This window comes from Branchiostoma floridae, chromosome 1 (assembly GCF_000003815.2).
Source record: "Branchiostoma floridae strain S238N-H82 chromosome 1, Bfl_VNyyK, whole genome shotgun sequence".
Classification (NCBI taxonomy): Eukaryota; Metazoa; Chordata; class Leptocardii; order Amphioxiformes; family Branchiostomatidae; genus Branchiostoma; species Branchiostoma floridae.
Genome location: NC_049979.1, coordinates 23,934,734 through 23,951,049, shown reverse-complemented (window position 1 = coordinate 23,951,049; position 16,316 = coordinate 23,934,734). Strand labels below are relative to the sequence as shown.

Below are 16,316 nucleotides of genomic sequence, written 5' to 3'. Positions count from 1 at the left end.
CTACATTACGTTATTGTGAAGTTGAGAGTGACCTGAGCTGACCTGGATCAGTCTGCACCAGATGTGCCATGGCTACAGCCCAGGTGCACCACGGCGGCCGCTTGTCTCACCTGTACGGACCTAACAGGAGAGACCCCGCCGTCAAACTACAGAAGGTTCTACAGGCAGACAACGTGCTGAGTAAGGACGGGCCGTTTAGTAAGTGCCGCACCAGATGGAGCACCACCTACAGCGCCGACTACTGGGTATGTAAGGGGTTGCAAGCTGGGGTAGTCAATCGTGATTGGCGTTCTGGAATGAAACAGATTTTAGTGACGAAATGCAACGTAAACATGCAATCTACTGTACACACCGGCTAAACGCACCAGTAGTACAGGTGTATTTGTGCCAAACAGTGGCTGATTAAGGTCATATATAAACACCAACAGTTCTGGTTGGGAGATCACCTAATGACGTAATAATGCATTTCCAGCTTTCCCGTGAATAGTTATTGCACTTTCAGATATCGGGAGTCCCTGTCCTTGGTGCTGACATAACTTTGTCGCGTTTTGTTCTTTGCAGAACTTTCTACTACGGTGGAGCATTCACCCGACATGGACATCACATAAACAGGTACATTTGCTTTGATACAATTTCAAGACGTTTCCTTTCAGCTTAGCATGTTAGATAGTGTTAAGGAATACTTACAGATAGATGTGCATAAGTTATGTGTAACAAGACGTTTAGTTGCTGCCGCGCCGCTTGCCTGCGAAGCTAGTGTGTTATGCTGGAGGGTGTTTATACCTGCCATATAGATACAGATACAGCATGCAGTGATATTCACACATTGCTGGTTGTTACTCAGTGAAACTGTCCCTCTCGTTAGAACGCCACCAACTTGCGTCTGGACCGCCATGATCGTGACGTCAGCACGAAGAACCAGTCCCTAGTTCAGGAGTCCTACACTGACAAGGGTCCATACCAGCCGCACTATGCCAGGGAGGACAGGACATGTAACATACCGGTAAGGCCACGTTGATTCGATCACTACACTATATGGATGACATCCGTGACATCGACAAACACAACAATAGTTAGGCCTTCATTAGAAAATTAAAGAGCTGCTAGCTAATTTCTTGACTATTAGTCTTACTAAAGGTTGATAATACAATAACGTCCAAGAGCATAGACGCAAGATTTAAAACATAGCTCTTTGGTGAGTGCTGTCTCTTAGATTTCTCTAAAATTTGGATTGGTCATATTCACTTCTCTGCTCCATGCAGGACTTTAACAAGGACTTCCGCTCCAAAGAAGAAGACGGCAACAACACGACATACGCCAAAGCTCACAGCGCAAAGGTTGGTTTGGTATTACTTCGCCAAGAAGCTTATGTTTTAGGTGCTGTTTATGTGTGTGTGTGTCAGTGGGCAGGATAGCTCGAGAAGCTTTGGACCGATTCTAATGATATCTGGTAGGTGGGGAGAGGTTGTGAAAATAAAGGTCAGATTCGATAATGGGTCTCGCGGCTTGATTAGGTACTGCCGTGCAACTTCCGTTTTCGTATACATCTCGGATTCTGGACATGCTGTGATTGTGATTTTTGAGTGGGGATAATCCCAATAATGTGTAATCTTGAGAGTAGCGGCTCCTTTATTCTGATTGTGTAAACCATATCTTGATAGCGAAGTAAATTTAACTTTTCTTTCAAATTTCTTGTAATACTTGAAACCTGTACATCTGCTCCTATCGTATTTTTGTAACAAACGAAGACTTGATTTTCCTTTTACAGATCCTAGAGCGTTTTCAAAAGACACACAAAGGCCTTTACGGAGAACAACTGCGGCGGCGCCAACAGACGACAGCGTACCTTCTCAAGACCCACTTTAATCTTGGACTCGATAGCGACAGGTAGATGTCAAAGTCCATCATGCAAAAAATAGGGCTATATGTTTCTTTGAGATTTCAGTCGGATTAAATTTCCTTAATAATTCTTCTAATATTATGTTTTTGTCAGTCATTTCAACACCGAGACGGAAGCATCTTATCAAACGTCCGCCAAGCAACGTCGTCGGGGGAAGTCAGCTCGGGCAAAGTCGGCCCGTCGCACCGGCGGGACAGCGCCAGAGCGCAGCGCTACCAACCTCACCACAACCGGGGAGACCAACAAACAGTCGTCGGGAGAGGGGAAGAAGAAACAAAGGCGCCGTTCCAGCGCGCGCGTTCGGAGCGCCAGGCGACTTAAACCCGTCCATCCGGCAGGCATCGTCACTAAGGTGTTCAAGGACTACAGTCATGTCATACCCAAGCCGAGGTAACTACAACTGCGTCTAAATGCCTATTTCAAAGTGCTGGTTTGAATGATTTTACGAGTTTAGCGTTCATTCTGTGAAGTTGAAATCATGTCCCGACAATGATATCATCGGGTTGGTAGAATATAGGATATAGAATGATTCTTTTACACAAGCTAATACTTACTCTTGCTTACATTTCGATGTCTCTGAGACTCAGACGCCTTCCTCAGAGCTTCTAATTGGAATATTACTTTTTCGCCGCTATGCATGGTAGTAGTATAATTGTGTTCTCGCCGCAAAAGCGCCACCTACATCGGCTACATATAGCGGCGAGAATTCCAATTAGAAGCTCTGAGGAAGGTAAGGAAGAGTGAGTATTAACTGGTAGTGTAAAAGAATTCTCCTATATACTCATTACTACAATCATGTGCGTTTGAATGGCCAATGACAGGGATGACACCTGCGCAGTGCCGGATCGCTCATGCAGTCCCGTCATGCAGCTGAGGAGCGCCATGAGGACAGAAGCCTGCAGACTCTCCCGCCTCCCGCCCGACCCTAACTCCACAGACCTGCTCAAGGTGTTCAGACAGTACGACAAAGATGGGTACGTATATAATGAGTACTTAAACATGGACTTTATAGCCTCCGCCAGGCCTTCCTACCGGGGTACAGATCGTAGAATTTGGCGAAAAGGGAGCCAGGAAAGTCAGTTTACGCTAAGGTTAACATTCCCCTCGCAATGACGGCCAAACTCCCCTTGTAAAATATTCTTCCTACGGCCAGCGTAGTCAGTATGTCCGGAAGAGACTATGAACTTTATAGCTTTCTGGTCAATCTTGTACTTATTTTGGAGAAAAAGAACCAGTCGCAGAGAGACAGAAGATTTATGTTGGTTCCTGAATCACTATGGTGTGCTTTTTTTACCCTTGTTTTGCTCAGATCTGGTTTTCTAACTCGAGCCGACCTCCTGAAGGCGTGCGTCCAGCTGTTTGGGCGGGCGTTCACGGAGGAAGACCTGGGAAGACTGTTATGGGACGATTGCGTCACCGAAGCCGGGACTATTGACTACGTCCTGTTCCTAACGCACCTTACAGGTACGTGGCTATAATGCATGTGATTTGTAAGGACTAAAGCAATTTATAGTACCACTCTGATCCCTATAGCTCAACTGGCATCAGTCTCACAATCTAAGCTCCTGGCTTCAAGTAGTTGCTAACTGAGAGACCCCGGTTCAATCCAAGGTTGGGGACATCTCAGTTAAGGCTGCACCCGTTTTTCGGAAGGGATGTAAAATGGGGGCCTTTAGCACGATTAAGGGAAAGAGCTAACAGTTCCTTCCCCGTAAATGTAAAAACATATCTTGCTACTCAAACAACAATGAGACTTGCTGCCCTAAGTTCTATTGGGCACAAATCTTTGAACGAATGATATTCATAGAATTTTACTCCTTCATATCGGGTTATACAGCAGCTCTTTTCTTGGTGCTGATACGACCAGAAGGCAACCATGGTGATGTGCTGGCACTCAAAACTTGTCCTTGGTACATGTACGTGTGAATCCGCCCATTAGGCTTTGCCAAAAAGGGAGCTTGGTTTCCACTCTCCTCGTCTTTCTTTCCAGCGTTGTGGTCTCGGCTGAAGCCGGACGGCACGTACGTGAGTCTACAGCGGGCGGACTACCGGCCACTCGGCGGGGAGGAGCGGCGAGACACGGAGGTGGACAGGATGGTGTGTAAGTTTGACCGCTTCAGGAACAAGTCGGACAGCCTGCGCCGGCAGTGGAGACCCAGCCAACCCGACGCGGCCCAGGAGAGTGACTTCGTTGTAAGTTTTTGTTTTTACGCCACAGCTTGTAAACTTTATAGATGACATTCTCTGAAGTCTCGAAATCCAATTGCAAACCGAGAGCGCGAAAAAAAGGTTGGTAAAAATACTAGTAGACGATAAACATTTAAAAAAGAATTGAGGCGACAAAACATGGTATCACAGCCAACAAGTCTTTTATTCCTGTGCTCTTGAAAGGAGTGCACAATAAAGTGACACTACTGTGTAGTCACCTATCTAGTATCAGTTACCAAGTCAGAAACTGCAGTCAAGCTTAGGCTACTAATGGCGTATCCGAAACTACCGCATTGGTGTTTCTATGAAGGCTACCACACGCCATTTTCCCATTTTCAGTATTTTCTAGTCATGTTGATCATCACCGCTTTTTTTTTCACAATAAAAAGACAATTATTCATGTGCTGGTCATCCCTAAAATTTACTTGCTGTGGCCTCATTCAAGAAAAAGAAATTAAGACCGCTCTTGTCGCTCTTCTATAACTGGCATCCCATGGACACACCGAACTCGATTTAAATTTTAAGCGCGTGCAAAGGAATTTGAGAAAAAATCGCAATTTCAGGCGGCAAATTGGATCACTTTGCGTACGTCTTTCGCAAGTTAGCACGGCTCTGTAAGATACCCGCTTCAAAAGGCATTGTACCTTTATCGTCGATCAGTTTGATGTTTGAATGTGTTCCCCCGGTCCCCAGCTTGGCTACAACAGAGACCACATTCTGTCGCTGTACGGCAAAGACTTCCCAAAGTTCCGTGCGCGGGACATGTCAGGTTGCCAGCATTCACACGCTCCCCCGGACGCCCAGGTACTGTAGGACGTTTCTGAACACTTTGATGAAGTTTTCAACCTCTTGTGTTGTTTGTTGATGGAAATGTTTTAGTCGCCGTTTGTGGTTGTTTTGTGACTGGGTTTTCTAGCCTGGAGTCCAGCCTTGTTAGCTTTGGTCCGAGGTTTGCCTTATTGGACCAAAGATAACAAGGCTGGTCTCCAGGCTATGGGTTCGTTTGTTTGTGGAGAACATAACTCAAGAAGCTGTGGATGGATTTTTATGATATTTGGTAGGTGGGTAGGTCTTAGGAAAAGGAAGGTCCTGTTTGAAAATGGCTTGGTACGGCACTACAGTAGAAGTTCCGGTGTTGTCGTTTAGTTGTTATTTTCTTACAACAAAATGTCGTTTCAGATGTGGGACGTGATGCACCGCCAGCCGGGCCTGGGGCTCAGCACCACGAGTTACGATAACACCATACGGGGCTGGCTCACGCCAAGGGTGGCCAGCGAAAAGGTAAGAAATAAAAACAAAGAAACAAACAAATAAATACGATTAAACACGCAAAACAAAACAAAGACGCAGCTACAACTTGTTGATATGTTTGAGGAAATATCTGACTAAGTCGTGACTTCTACGTGTCTTATATTAAAATAAGACGTAAGCTTTTAGAACCCCTAAATCGGACAGTGCAACAGTAAGCTATTATTAAGTTGGATAATAAAGATTTTACTATTTGAATAACTCCTCACATACTTAATGTACTCTCACTTTACAGCTCCAGAAGAAGCGAGACTTCAGAAATAAGATGAAGGTGTGTAGTTTGTAACCGAATTGTAAAGAAGAGGTCAGCGTAACGTAGAGACAGTGGTAGTAGAAAACCGATACCACCGCTAAGGACACAGAATGAAAAGAAATAGTTCTCATTTTATGCTTTCAAGCAGCGGTGTTTAGAAAGCATTTATCGCGCTTTTAAATGGTGGGAAATGTAGCCCTTTTGTATCGCATTCATTGTTCTAAATTATCCGCACGACTGCCTTTGTTTTCATACCTTTCTGGCACGGAAAAGTGTCACCACGACAAATGATCGGCACGAAGGATTGGCTAGCAACATGGGCTAACAATTGGGACAGTTCATTTTTGTACACCAGTGGGTTGCAGTGAGAATGTACTGCCGACTTAAGTTCCTTTATAAAACCGCATAACCTGCATTGTTGTGTCGAAAACAATATTGGATATTCAAGACGGCGTTAGTTTTTTTTTCCATACTACAAGCATAGTCCCTCCTTCAAAGTTCTTTCCTCACTTTCCATCCAAAATGCCTTGGTGAAATACGGATGGTCCCTCTACATGTTACTAGTGACCCATTACAGAATTTGCAAATGTTCGGTGTCTCATCCTAGTGTCGGTTTCTCGAACTTAGGATCTCATGGACACCTCGAGTGTAGGGATGGGCAGTGGCAAGGACGACAACGCTGACGATCTGAAGCGGTCCAGTAAGTACTATACATACCTGGGTCTAGTTCTGTGAATTGTGATCGGAACGTTTGAAAAAGCTTCCAAATTGTGTTGAAAATGTGCAGATGCTATTTGATATTGGTAGTCAATAAACAGACACTGCGTTTTAAACTCACTTTACAGCATCTAATGAACACACGTAACGTTAACTACATGTACATGTACAAGTATAAGACTCTCTATCATGGCTGTACATTGTTTCATGTGTAGTTATGGGAGCGGATTACAAGACACCCCCGCCCGAGTTCATGGTATCGCCTGTCGGTCCACCGGTCTCTAAGTATCCGTTTCTAGACTTTAACTACCGACAAGGGGACAAGAACTACATGTCTTCTGAACATCACGTGAGTAAGGAAAATGTTCTCATTTTACTAATATTGCCTTTCTGAGAGGAGGCTTTGTGCTGTTAGCGACGGTTTACGGATTGGGAGATTAAGAAAAGATACAATACTTAACCGGTCTCCATTGTGAGCCGATATGTGGCCATGGACACTAATCTTCATTTGATGACATCTCTGACAAACTTTGCGTTTATCTCGCATACCTTTCTCCTAAATCGACACTAGATGTCTTTTATCGTATAGAAATGGTGATGAATGAATCGGTTTCTGAATGTATGGATCTGTAGTTTTTGTTTACATCTCTTATGACCTTTCCTCCGTATATAAAACACCATTTTTGATCAGGGGTCTTACCAGCCGGCACCTACAGAGGAGTATACGGTAGAGAAGTTGCAACAGCGCCATGATTTGGTTAGCGGCCGTGTGGAGGACTGCAGGAAGACGCACTTCGAGCTGTGGTCTGGATCATCGCCGGGGGATCAGCCCGGCACCGTGGCGAGCTCCTCCTACTCCTGGCCAACCGAGAACGGTAGCGAAGCGCCCGCTGGATGCGTTACCTTGCCTTCCAGGTTCGTCACATAAACACAATTCATTACGTTCGTGAAGACGGGTAGTTTAATCAAATTCTTATGTTTGTTTGTCTTCGTAGAGTTCAAGAATGGTAGAACTAGTCGTTAAGTGGAAGAATTCACCGGGAGGTATTGTTTTTGGTTACATAGACAACATATTTTCCCAGGGAACGGGACCCTCTCCACGCTGTGCTGAAGAAAGCGATCCTCCCTGCTGACCCTGCAGTCACTGGCAGGCTGGACAAGGAGACACTGCAGCGCATATGCAAATCGCTAGGAGTCGCTACTGACACGGAGAACTTTCAGACTATCATGAAAGAGTACGGTACCCTTTGTATCATTCTTATGTGACTTTGAAAGCAAGAATTGTGTACAAATGTATTACTGTTGATAATTTTGGAGACAATAGTTATTTTGAACAATGATTTCTAATTCAGCACCAAGGACAGATCTGTTCACAATTTTCCATACCAAGGTGCCAAGTGGGTGAGAAGGGACTCATTGACTACAATGAGTTCATCTGGCGACTGGTAGCTGTACCGAAAGATAAGGTTCGCCAGGGGGCGCCTCCAGCTGCCTCCACCATGCAGGTCGACTACACACCCTTGGAGCAAAGGAGGTATGGCATATAGGGATGGTTTTCAAAAGGGCTAGAGGCACACAGCTTAGACTGCATAGCAGAGATGGTCTTACTAATGCAAAACATGAGTTTCTTTAAAAATACTGTTTTTCAAAGAAAATTGTCCCATTAGTATTAAGATACCTGTAAGGTTTTTTTTCAAATATATGATACGTTAAACCTGCTCGTCATATTTTTCGGTATCAAAGTTAAGACTATGTAGTATTTACAACTGTTAAATTGCAATATTGTTCTGTCTCATACCCAACTTGCCTTTCCAGAAAAAAAGAAAAAGAAAGATAAAAAGAACACAGCAGAATGTGAAAACTTGTTTCCCAATGTAGGTTGACTTCGGCCCAAAAGCGCACTGTTCAGAAGGTGGCTAAGCTACAGAAGCCGGTACCCTCCCATCTGTTCCACACAGACCCTGATGGTAGGTAACGATAGTTCACCTTTATCCGTGGGGTAACCTATTTCCGTTCGTTTTAAAAACAGGGTATTGAGGTCGACATACAATGGTTTCAAATTGCAAAGTATTCTTATTTCAAAATATTGCAGTTTTCATACTGCGGTCTGTGACTTTATATCACTAAATACCATTTTAAAATACAACAAATAAAGGATACCCCACGGATAAAGGTGATCTGATATTAACAACACAAATACAGGATGCAACTTACCTTCGTATTACGTCAAAGGTCAGACACACAGGTATTAAGATATGCAAGGTAGCAGTTACTCAAGCAATCCCCAATCCAGTTGCTTGAGTAACCATTGCCTTGCTTACCTTCATATTTTTGGGGAATAGAATAACTCAGTTTGCTTTTAGTACCCTGAATCTAGGTCAAGGCAATACTTAAGTGTGACATTGCCAACATGCATGTCTCCAATCTGATATCTATGCAGACTGACATGATAGATGGAATGATCTGTTCTGTCACAAAAAATGATAAATTTAGGGCTTTTGCATGAACAGATTGCTTAAAAACTCGACCCAATGTTTTGCACAAAAACATTAAAATGAGATAAAATAGGACTCAGTAAAATATTGTTTATTTCCTGTGACCTAAATTTCTGTAATCCGCACTTGCTATGCATGTAACCAGTGTAGAGCACACAATAAGGTCATGTATATAACCTTTCACTTCAAAGCATTGATTTCAAACCTTCAGGCCATAATCATGTGGGAAATTATGAAAGAGGGTTTTACTTTGATGTTAGGCAACAATAAGGTACAAGATAGATTGGAACAAACGCAAAATATTTCCAGGAACCTATTAAGTCAGGTAGGCGTGGGAGTCCATGGGAAGCACTTTCCAAATTACCATCCTGAATTTTCTACAACCCTTGGAAACCTGTGCATATCTGTCCCATATCCACTTGGAGAGAATGACAATTCGCAACAGTAAGACAAGTGATTTTAACCATCCATATGCCAAGTTTCCCTTTCCAATACCGTGCCCTAGACATAGTGGCTTAACAAACCACTGCTCATACGGCCTAAAAATCCTATGGGGCTACCTTTACTAAGTAGAAAACAATGACAAAGAACCAAGCCTGATTATCACTTTCTGTATTATTAAACAAGTAATCCATTATTTCTGCCCTTCCTGACCTAGTTGTAGGTCCCTTCCTAATGACCCCATTAGCAATGTCCTGTTTTGGGGACGGACTGAGACAAGCGTTCTGACGTCATTGCAATTATCTGGGACAGGGAATGGGCCAATCTCAGTCGTTATCTTAAAACGCAGCCCAATTAACTGAAAGGGCAGATAATTTGTCATAAATGGATTTGTCTCCTAAGCATTTCTAACGTAGGTTTTAACACCATAGAGGAGACTTCTTGTCAACTTTTCATTTCACCAGTGTAGATATCTGACCTTCAAGGAACCACAGCAAATTAAAAAGACGAATTTGTGATTGATATAGAAAATTACATATTACAAAGATTCCACTTTCCCTACCTTGATATGCCCTCAAAATTATAATTTTCAACTTATCGATTAAAACTAATAGGAAAAGCAGAATCCTCAGAACGTTTTAATAATACAATACATAAGAAAGGAGACGAGATGAAATAAGGAGTCAGAAGATTGTCGTTATAGCTCAATTCATAACAATGAAAGAGTATCCAATTAAAGGCTCTCTGTGGTAACATTCTCCATGTGAAGGGGAAGGGAATGACATTTACAGTAATTACACATCTTACATAGCTTGAGGGAATCTCTTGTTGGCAACTTTGTATAGTATGTCTTGATCACTGGAATGGGAGCATCAAAGAAAGCTTGGTTAGTTTTAATAGTATCCTCACTTTACTGTAAATGCCTTTACGTTTGCAGGTGATTTAATTTTCTTGTGGATAATAAAATGGAGTGTTCACTGTGGATTTATGTTTGTGACAACATAAGTTGCAAATTGTACAGTAATTGAAAATCAGTGGGTTTAGATTTGCAGTGAAACGGTCACTGCAAAAGCCTAGAACATAAAACCACCGTGAAAATTTCCAGACGCAAAGTGACAATACATGTTACATGTAGCTTTTGACATTTTGTTTTCCATTTGTTGCTTGAACAACCTCTATTTTGTTTTCTAGTGGGTCCATTCCTGTCCACCACTGCCCGAGACTTCACCACGCCAGGGAAGGCGCAAGGTTCCAACCAATCACAGCAATAGGACAAGTAGTTGGAATAATTATATAGGTGTATCAAACTCACTGCTCACTACTCCCAGAATGTCTCAGACTTTACTTTAAGGAGAACAAGGAAGAACTGCATTTAAAACCACCAACAGTGTGTTATCTTTTTTGTAATAGTAACTACCATGCAACTGTGTTTTAGTTGTCTCCAACTTTAAATTCTTTTACATCTCAATTATTGTTTGGGAAACTGAGAAAGTTTGCTGCTGTAGACTAGGATAGCTACAACTTATCATGCAATTATCTGAAATTTAAAACGAAGACAGGAACTCTATGTGAAAATGATATATTTGGTCATAGAAAGTATATGAGCACAGTACTAGTACCAGATGTACATGACGTTGAATAACGTATTTTTACCACGATAGTAAAGTTTTGTAGAGCTGCTGTTGAAAGATTGTGCAATTCCTTAGTTGCAACTAATACACTGGGACCTGGTACTACATTGTAAGTAGCATACAATAATGCAACCATAAATACAGTGAAATTGCCGAGAAATTGTTTACAATTTTACCAGTACACATGTACAATCATAAGGTGACATTACAATGATAAAGTGCAAGGTACCAAAATCTGTATTATACGAGGTTTACAAATTTTCCAGTGTATCATACTTATAAATGTATTAAAATCTGTCAAGATGTACAACTGTCTAACGTATGTTGTATTATGTTTAAGTATTCGGAAAGACAATTGTTTCAATATGTAGAATAATGAAAGTTTTATTTGTCCTGAACAATTGCTGTTGTTGGGGAAAGTTCTGATGTAAAATCTCTTGCAACACAACTGAGAACATACATTTAGAAGTTAAGGATAACTTAAAGATACATAAGATACAACTGTTTTCCCCCACTCCACTATATATAACTTATTTGAGACACAGCATTAGTTCACCATTGTCTGTAGATACAATGTAGTAAAGCTGCTTTTGCAGAGCATCACACCATCACCAGCACAAAATATAGGCATCTGAGGTAGTAAAATATACAGTACATATCAAACAATAATGTACTTACATTTGTACATCATATTTATAAATATTTCCACAGGAGACATCATTAGTCGATACTATTAGGATCTATACAGCTTCCTTAACACAGATTATTCAATTCATGATAATCTTTATACAAGACAAGCGAGTTGATGCCATACAAGTTCACTTTAAAATTCTTATTTTTCTATTAAGAAAATTGACTTGTGGATAGAATTTGCACAAATGCTTTATACCATACATAATATATTTTGTTTAGTTCTCCTTATTGCCAAAATTGAAGGATTAAATTCAGTAGGCTTCTTAGCACCAACTCTGCAGGGCAAAGAAGATTGAGAACAAGAACATGAACATGTTAGAAAATCATCAATATTCATCAATACAAACCTAGTTTACAGGAAAAAAAAACTACCGGTATGTAGGCCAGTACCGGTAGTGGTAGCAACACTGTTACCATGATTTTTACAAATACATGATTGTGAACATTTCATATAAAACTATGACTCTAAGTCCTTGATCAATCTACACAGTACTGCATATATCACAGGACTCACAAAGCTACAGGAACATACAAAATAAATGCCATACAACTGCAGGACCAGACCACTGACAATACAGGGTGAAACATTTCCACTTCATGTACAGACATACATGTAATGGCAAGATAAGTAGGAAAGCACAGAACACAACACTTATAAGTCCAAAAGAGTAAATTTTAGGTTATTAAAATCTGCACAGTTCATTTACTGTACTTCAAGAGAAAGATGAGATGATAAGAAGAGTATGAAACGGATCTCTAAACACATTTTCCCGTTGGCATTATTATCACTATAATTTTTGAAATTGCTGATCCAATAAAATAATTCCCAAAGGAATGTACTATACGATCCTGCTACAAGTGAATTCCTGTAAAAATACCAGTCTAATTCTATTAATGTAAACTTTGCATCAGTGTCAAAACACTTCCATTCAAAGTATTTCAAAAACAGGTACAGCTGAGGTCCAATTAGAATCTATTGCCACCATGATATACTAGAATCATTTGATCCTAGCTTTTCCACTGCAGTGCCTTGATTTAGGTTTACTTATTGCTAACACTACAGATGACAAGAATGACTTCACACGTTTCAAGCTTATTTCAATCCTAATATCGCAGGCAACAGGTACAGACGACGGCACTTTGGGATGGTGTAGAGAAAGGAAATGTACAATGTACATGTACAAATGTACCTTACTGATGCAATATGCACTTCTGTACAATTTTAACACTTAAAATCACAGTCTTGTTTTCCACATAAACGCTCCAGTATGGAGGAGTATTGCTCATATTCTCTTTAGGATAAAAGGAATACTGGCTAGTAGCTGAAAGCTGTTGCTAAAAGAAAACATTCTAAACGATTATTATCCTTTAGTGTCTCACGGTCACAGACATGGAACTAAATCTCGACAGATGTTTTTCTCTAATATATACATTGTAGCTGCGAGTTCCAAAATTCTTCACCCTGCTTGTAATCACACCTGTCATCTGCTGACCTCCTGAGAACTACTGTCCCCTTCCCTGGGCACCCAGATGTCAGGGGCATTGGATCTGTGATTTGGCACTGTATCCTGGCTTTCCACTTCACTTTCGTCATTCAACTTGAGACGAAGCTGACTGCTTTGTCCATTCTGCCGGGCAGCGATGGTGTTTAAGTCCTTATCTTTATGCTGGCCCCTGTTTTGACGTACACTAATAGTCGTCAACTGGTCGGGAAGCTTGGAGGGCGCCCGGCCTTTTGGTGGCAGGAGCAAACTGCCGTTCACCGTGGTGATGGAGACATGGGGCGTGTCTCCGCTCTGTCTATATCGGGAGACTTTTCGTGACGTCAACGGCTCCATTTCGTATGTTACAGCCGGTTGTTGAGAAGAGTCTGACGTGACTACCTGCATCCCGTCACATGGCAGATGGCAGGCTGGGATGGAGATGTGGCAACAGTTTCCCTCTGGGCCCAGCATGCGACACAGGCTCTGGAAGAAAAAGGTCGCGTAGCCCCAGCTGATGGTCATGACCAGCATGAGGAAGGTTCCCAGCTGGACGTACGACAAAACCGTTGACGGCATCATCAGAGCGCCGGCAACAAAGGTGGTCAAGGCTGCCATAGTGATGGCCGAACCCATTCTGGAGAGGGAAAAGATGACGCGAGATTCCCTGTCCTTTTCTGGCGCCAGGCGATAAGCGACGCCATAGTGCACAGAAAAGTCCACAGACAGCCCTACTGCAACTGACATGATGACTGACTCCAGGATGTTCAGCTCCCAGTTCAGCAACACCAGTGATCCAACGGTCACGACGATTGTTCCAACAATGGATAGTATGGCATAGAGGCTGATGAGTACATTGAGTGTGGTGACGAACATGACGGCTAATGCAATTGCCACAGACAGGCCCAATGCTATCAGGGTCCCAGTGGCCAGGTTATCCTGCAGCGCATAGTGGTCAAAGTAGCTGACGAACCATCCATGTGACATTGTTGCAGGCGCATTCTTCATCTCAACTTGCATCCATGTTTCAACCTCATGGTAAAACTTGTCCATGGTATCGAACGCAAGGGTGAACTTGTACTTGCTGTCAAACTCAATGATGAGACCCCTGATCTTGTCGTTCTCGTCAAACCTGGGCCCGGGTGTTTCCCTGTAGAACCTAAACCTGGGCATGTTGTCTAGTTCCATGGTGGCCACTTTGATGCAGTGCTTGAACACGTCTGTGGGATATGGAAAGGTGTGCTTGTTACAGCAGGGGTGGAAGTCCTCTCTTGTCAGCTCGTCCACACACTCACGGTCCATCCACTGTTGGAACAGCTCAATGAAGCAGTTGGTAAGCTGTGGCCCTGGGGTTGGCTGATAGAAGGACTGGTTTCTGAGACGGAGGCAGAATCCCTTTAGCCACTCCTGTGATGCAGGACTTGTGACGTCAAACGTGTCGTCAAAGAGGACTTTACCTCGGCTGTCTGGGTTCAGGTGATTTCCATTATCCTTTGGTACGATACCCCAGATCATGGTGATGGGGAGGTAGGCATACTCGTTGTCTTGTGCCTTCTCGAACCAGAACTGCTCCCTGTGGACCATGTCGTACTGTTCAAACGGGTGGGATCTGCTGAAGACCTGGAAGTCCTTCTGGCTAGGAAGGTGGAGTCCAGGGCTCACAAACAGGATGCAGAAACCTCCGACCATCATCCCTACAAACCACACCAGCCACACGTACCGGTACTTGATCACGATGCAGGGGAGGAGCTTGTCAAAGAATATCCTGGACATCTCCGAGAGCTCGTACTCGACCTTCCTGCCAAGGTCACAGAAGATCTCCACGCAGGTCTTCTTGAGGGAGTAGACGTTGCTTTTCTTCTTGAAGGTGCAGATGTTGGCGACGTACTTTTCGTAGATGACGACAGTGGATGGGATGAGGGTGATCATGAGGATGAAGTTGGCCAGGATAGCCGTGCCTGCGTAGACACCAAAGCAGCGAATGGCTGTTATCTTACTGACAAAGTTGGCGTAAAAGGTGGCTGCAGTGGTGAAACTGGTCACGAACATGGATAACGCTGCATGTCCGAGGGTGTCTGAGACTATGTCCACTAGGGATGAGCCTGGTCTCTCCTGCTTGCTGTGCTGCCAAATGTCACAGTACACAAACACGTCGTCTGCTCCGATTCCCACCAACAGGATGACAGTGGTGAGGTTCATGAAAGGGAAGAATGGAAACTGGAACACGAGGGTGTAGAAGAAATATGACACAACGAGTGAACTGACAATCGTGAAAACGGTCATAAAAGTGATAAAGGCAGAGCCTGTGTACAGACGGATAATGATGATCACAATGGCCATGGCTATGCAGGGATACACGGTATCCATTCGCAGGTAATGCTCAAACATTGTGTACTTGATTCCAAAGTCTATGCCGACAACTCTTGTTACACCATCCGAAATGGTCTTCTGGTCAAACTTGTCCTGATATATGTCCATCATTGCCTGGCCACTAGCGACAGGAACGAACACCATGGCATAGCGAAGGATGTCGACACTGGGTTGATCTGGGCTGAGGAAGTCTTTGTCTACCAGGTAATGCAAGATGGAGTGTACTGCATTGTACTCCACACACTGTGCCGGCACCCGTGGACATCTGTCCTGGTACGGCTCCCCTGCCTTCCAACAGTCCTGCTTCAGGCTGTTGTTGTGATAAAAGCCGACGCAATGCTTTAACCTGCCCAGGACGGCCCTGACGTCCCCCTTTGTGATGGCGCTGCAGGACTGTCGGTTCTGGAGGAGCGCGATGTAGTTCCCCAGGGACCAGCTGGGACAGCAGTCGTCACAGGAGGATGAGACGCAGAGGCTGGGGAACTGGGCGTGGTCGCGGACTAGGGCCTGCTCCTGGTGGCACATGGAAAGGATGGCTGGCAGCGTGAAGAGGTTAAACTCATCTTGGAAGTTCCCCGCAGACTCAAAAACCATTCGGGCATACTGCCTACCTGAAGAGAGACAAAATACAAAAGATGTATCAGAGGTGGCAATGTAGTCTTGTTGTTAGGGTACTGTAATGCGTGTCACTCCTAAAGCAAGTTTAACTTTCATAACAAAACAAGACACTTTGAAACAAAACAAAACAAGATAATTTGATGGATTATCATGTCTGCTAGTGTTACTGATTTGCAATAGTCACTAAACCGACTTGCAAAC

General features: G+C 43.3%; 2 protein-coding genes across 4 annotated transcripts in view; one reads left to right on the top strand and one right to left on the bottom strand.

Annotated features, from left to right (window-relative positions):
- Nucleotides 1-6: 6 nt before the first annotated feature.
- LOC118430250 lies at nt 7-12,470 on the top strand. Of its 2 annotated transcripts, XM_035840963.1 has the most exons (19): nt 7-245; nt 562-612; nt 866-1,003; nt 1,263-1,337; nt 1,769-1,887; nt 1,994-2,290; nt 2,722-2,874; nt 3,210-3,364; nt 3,891-4,093; nt 4,802-4,912; nt 5,288-5,389; nt 5,652-5,687; nt 6,297-6,369; nt 6,602-6,735; nt 7,078-7,301; nt 7,469-7,621; nt 7,777-7,920; nt 8,265-8,353; nt 10,514-12,470. In XM_035840963.1, exons 1-19 carry the CDS (start codon nt 69-71, stop codon nt 10,591-10,593), a joined length of 2,514 nt encoding a protein of 837 aa, XP_035696856.1. In that variant the 5' UTR covers nt 7-68; the 3' UTR covers nt 10,594-12,470. The 2 variants fall into 2 exon arrangements, with proteins under 2 accessions (XP_035696856.1, XP_035696865.1); XM_035840972.1 differs by lacking the exon at nt 4,802-4,912.
- Nucleotides 10,886-16,316, bottom strand: part of LOC118430234 (protein dispatched homolog 1-like) — a 36,230-nt gene continuing 30,799 nt past the window's right edge. For both annotated transcript variants that reach the window (XM_035840945.1, XM_035840953.1), the window contains one exon: nt 10,886-16,108. In XM_035840945.1, coding sequence (XP_035696838.1) covers nt 13,128-16,108 — 2,981 coding nt within the window. In that variant the 3' untranslated portion in view covers nt 10,886-13,127. The remainder of the gene's footprint in view (nt 16,109-16,316) is intronic.

Excerpts from the sequence above, each read along its gene's own strand:
- LOC118430250 (XM_035840963.1), top strand. The coding sequence starts at position 69 with ATGGCTACAGCCCAGGTGCACCACGGCGGCCGCTTGTCTCACCTGTAC. Across the intron at positions 3,365-3,890 it reads GTTCCTAACGCACCTTACAG|CGTTGTGGTCTCGGCTGAAG; the intron begins GTACGTGGCTAT and ends CTTTCTTTCCAG. Across the intron at positions 5,390-5,651 it reads CAAGGGTGGCCAGCGAAAAG|CTCCAGAAGAAGCGAGACTT; the intron begins GTAAGAAATAAA and ends CTCACTTTACAG.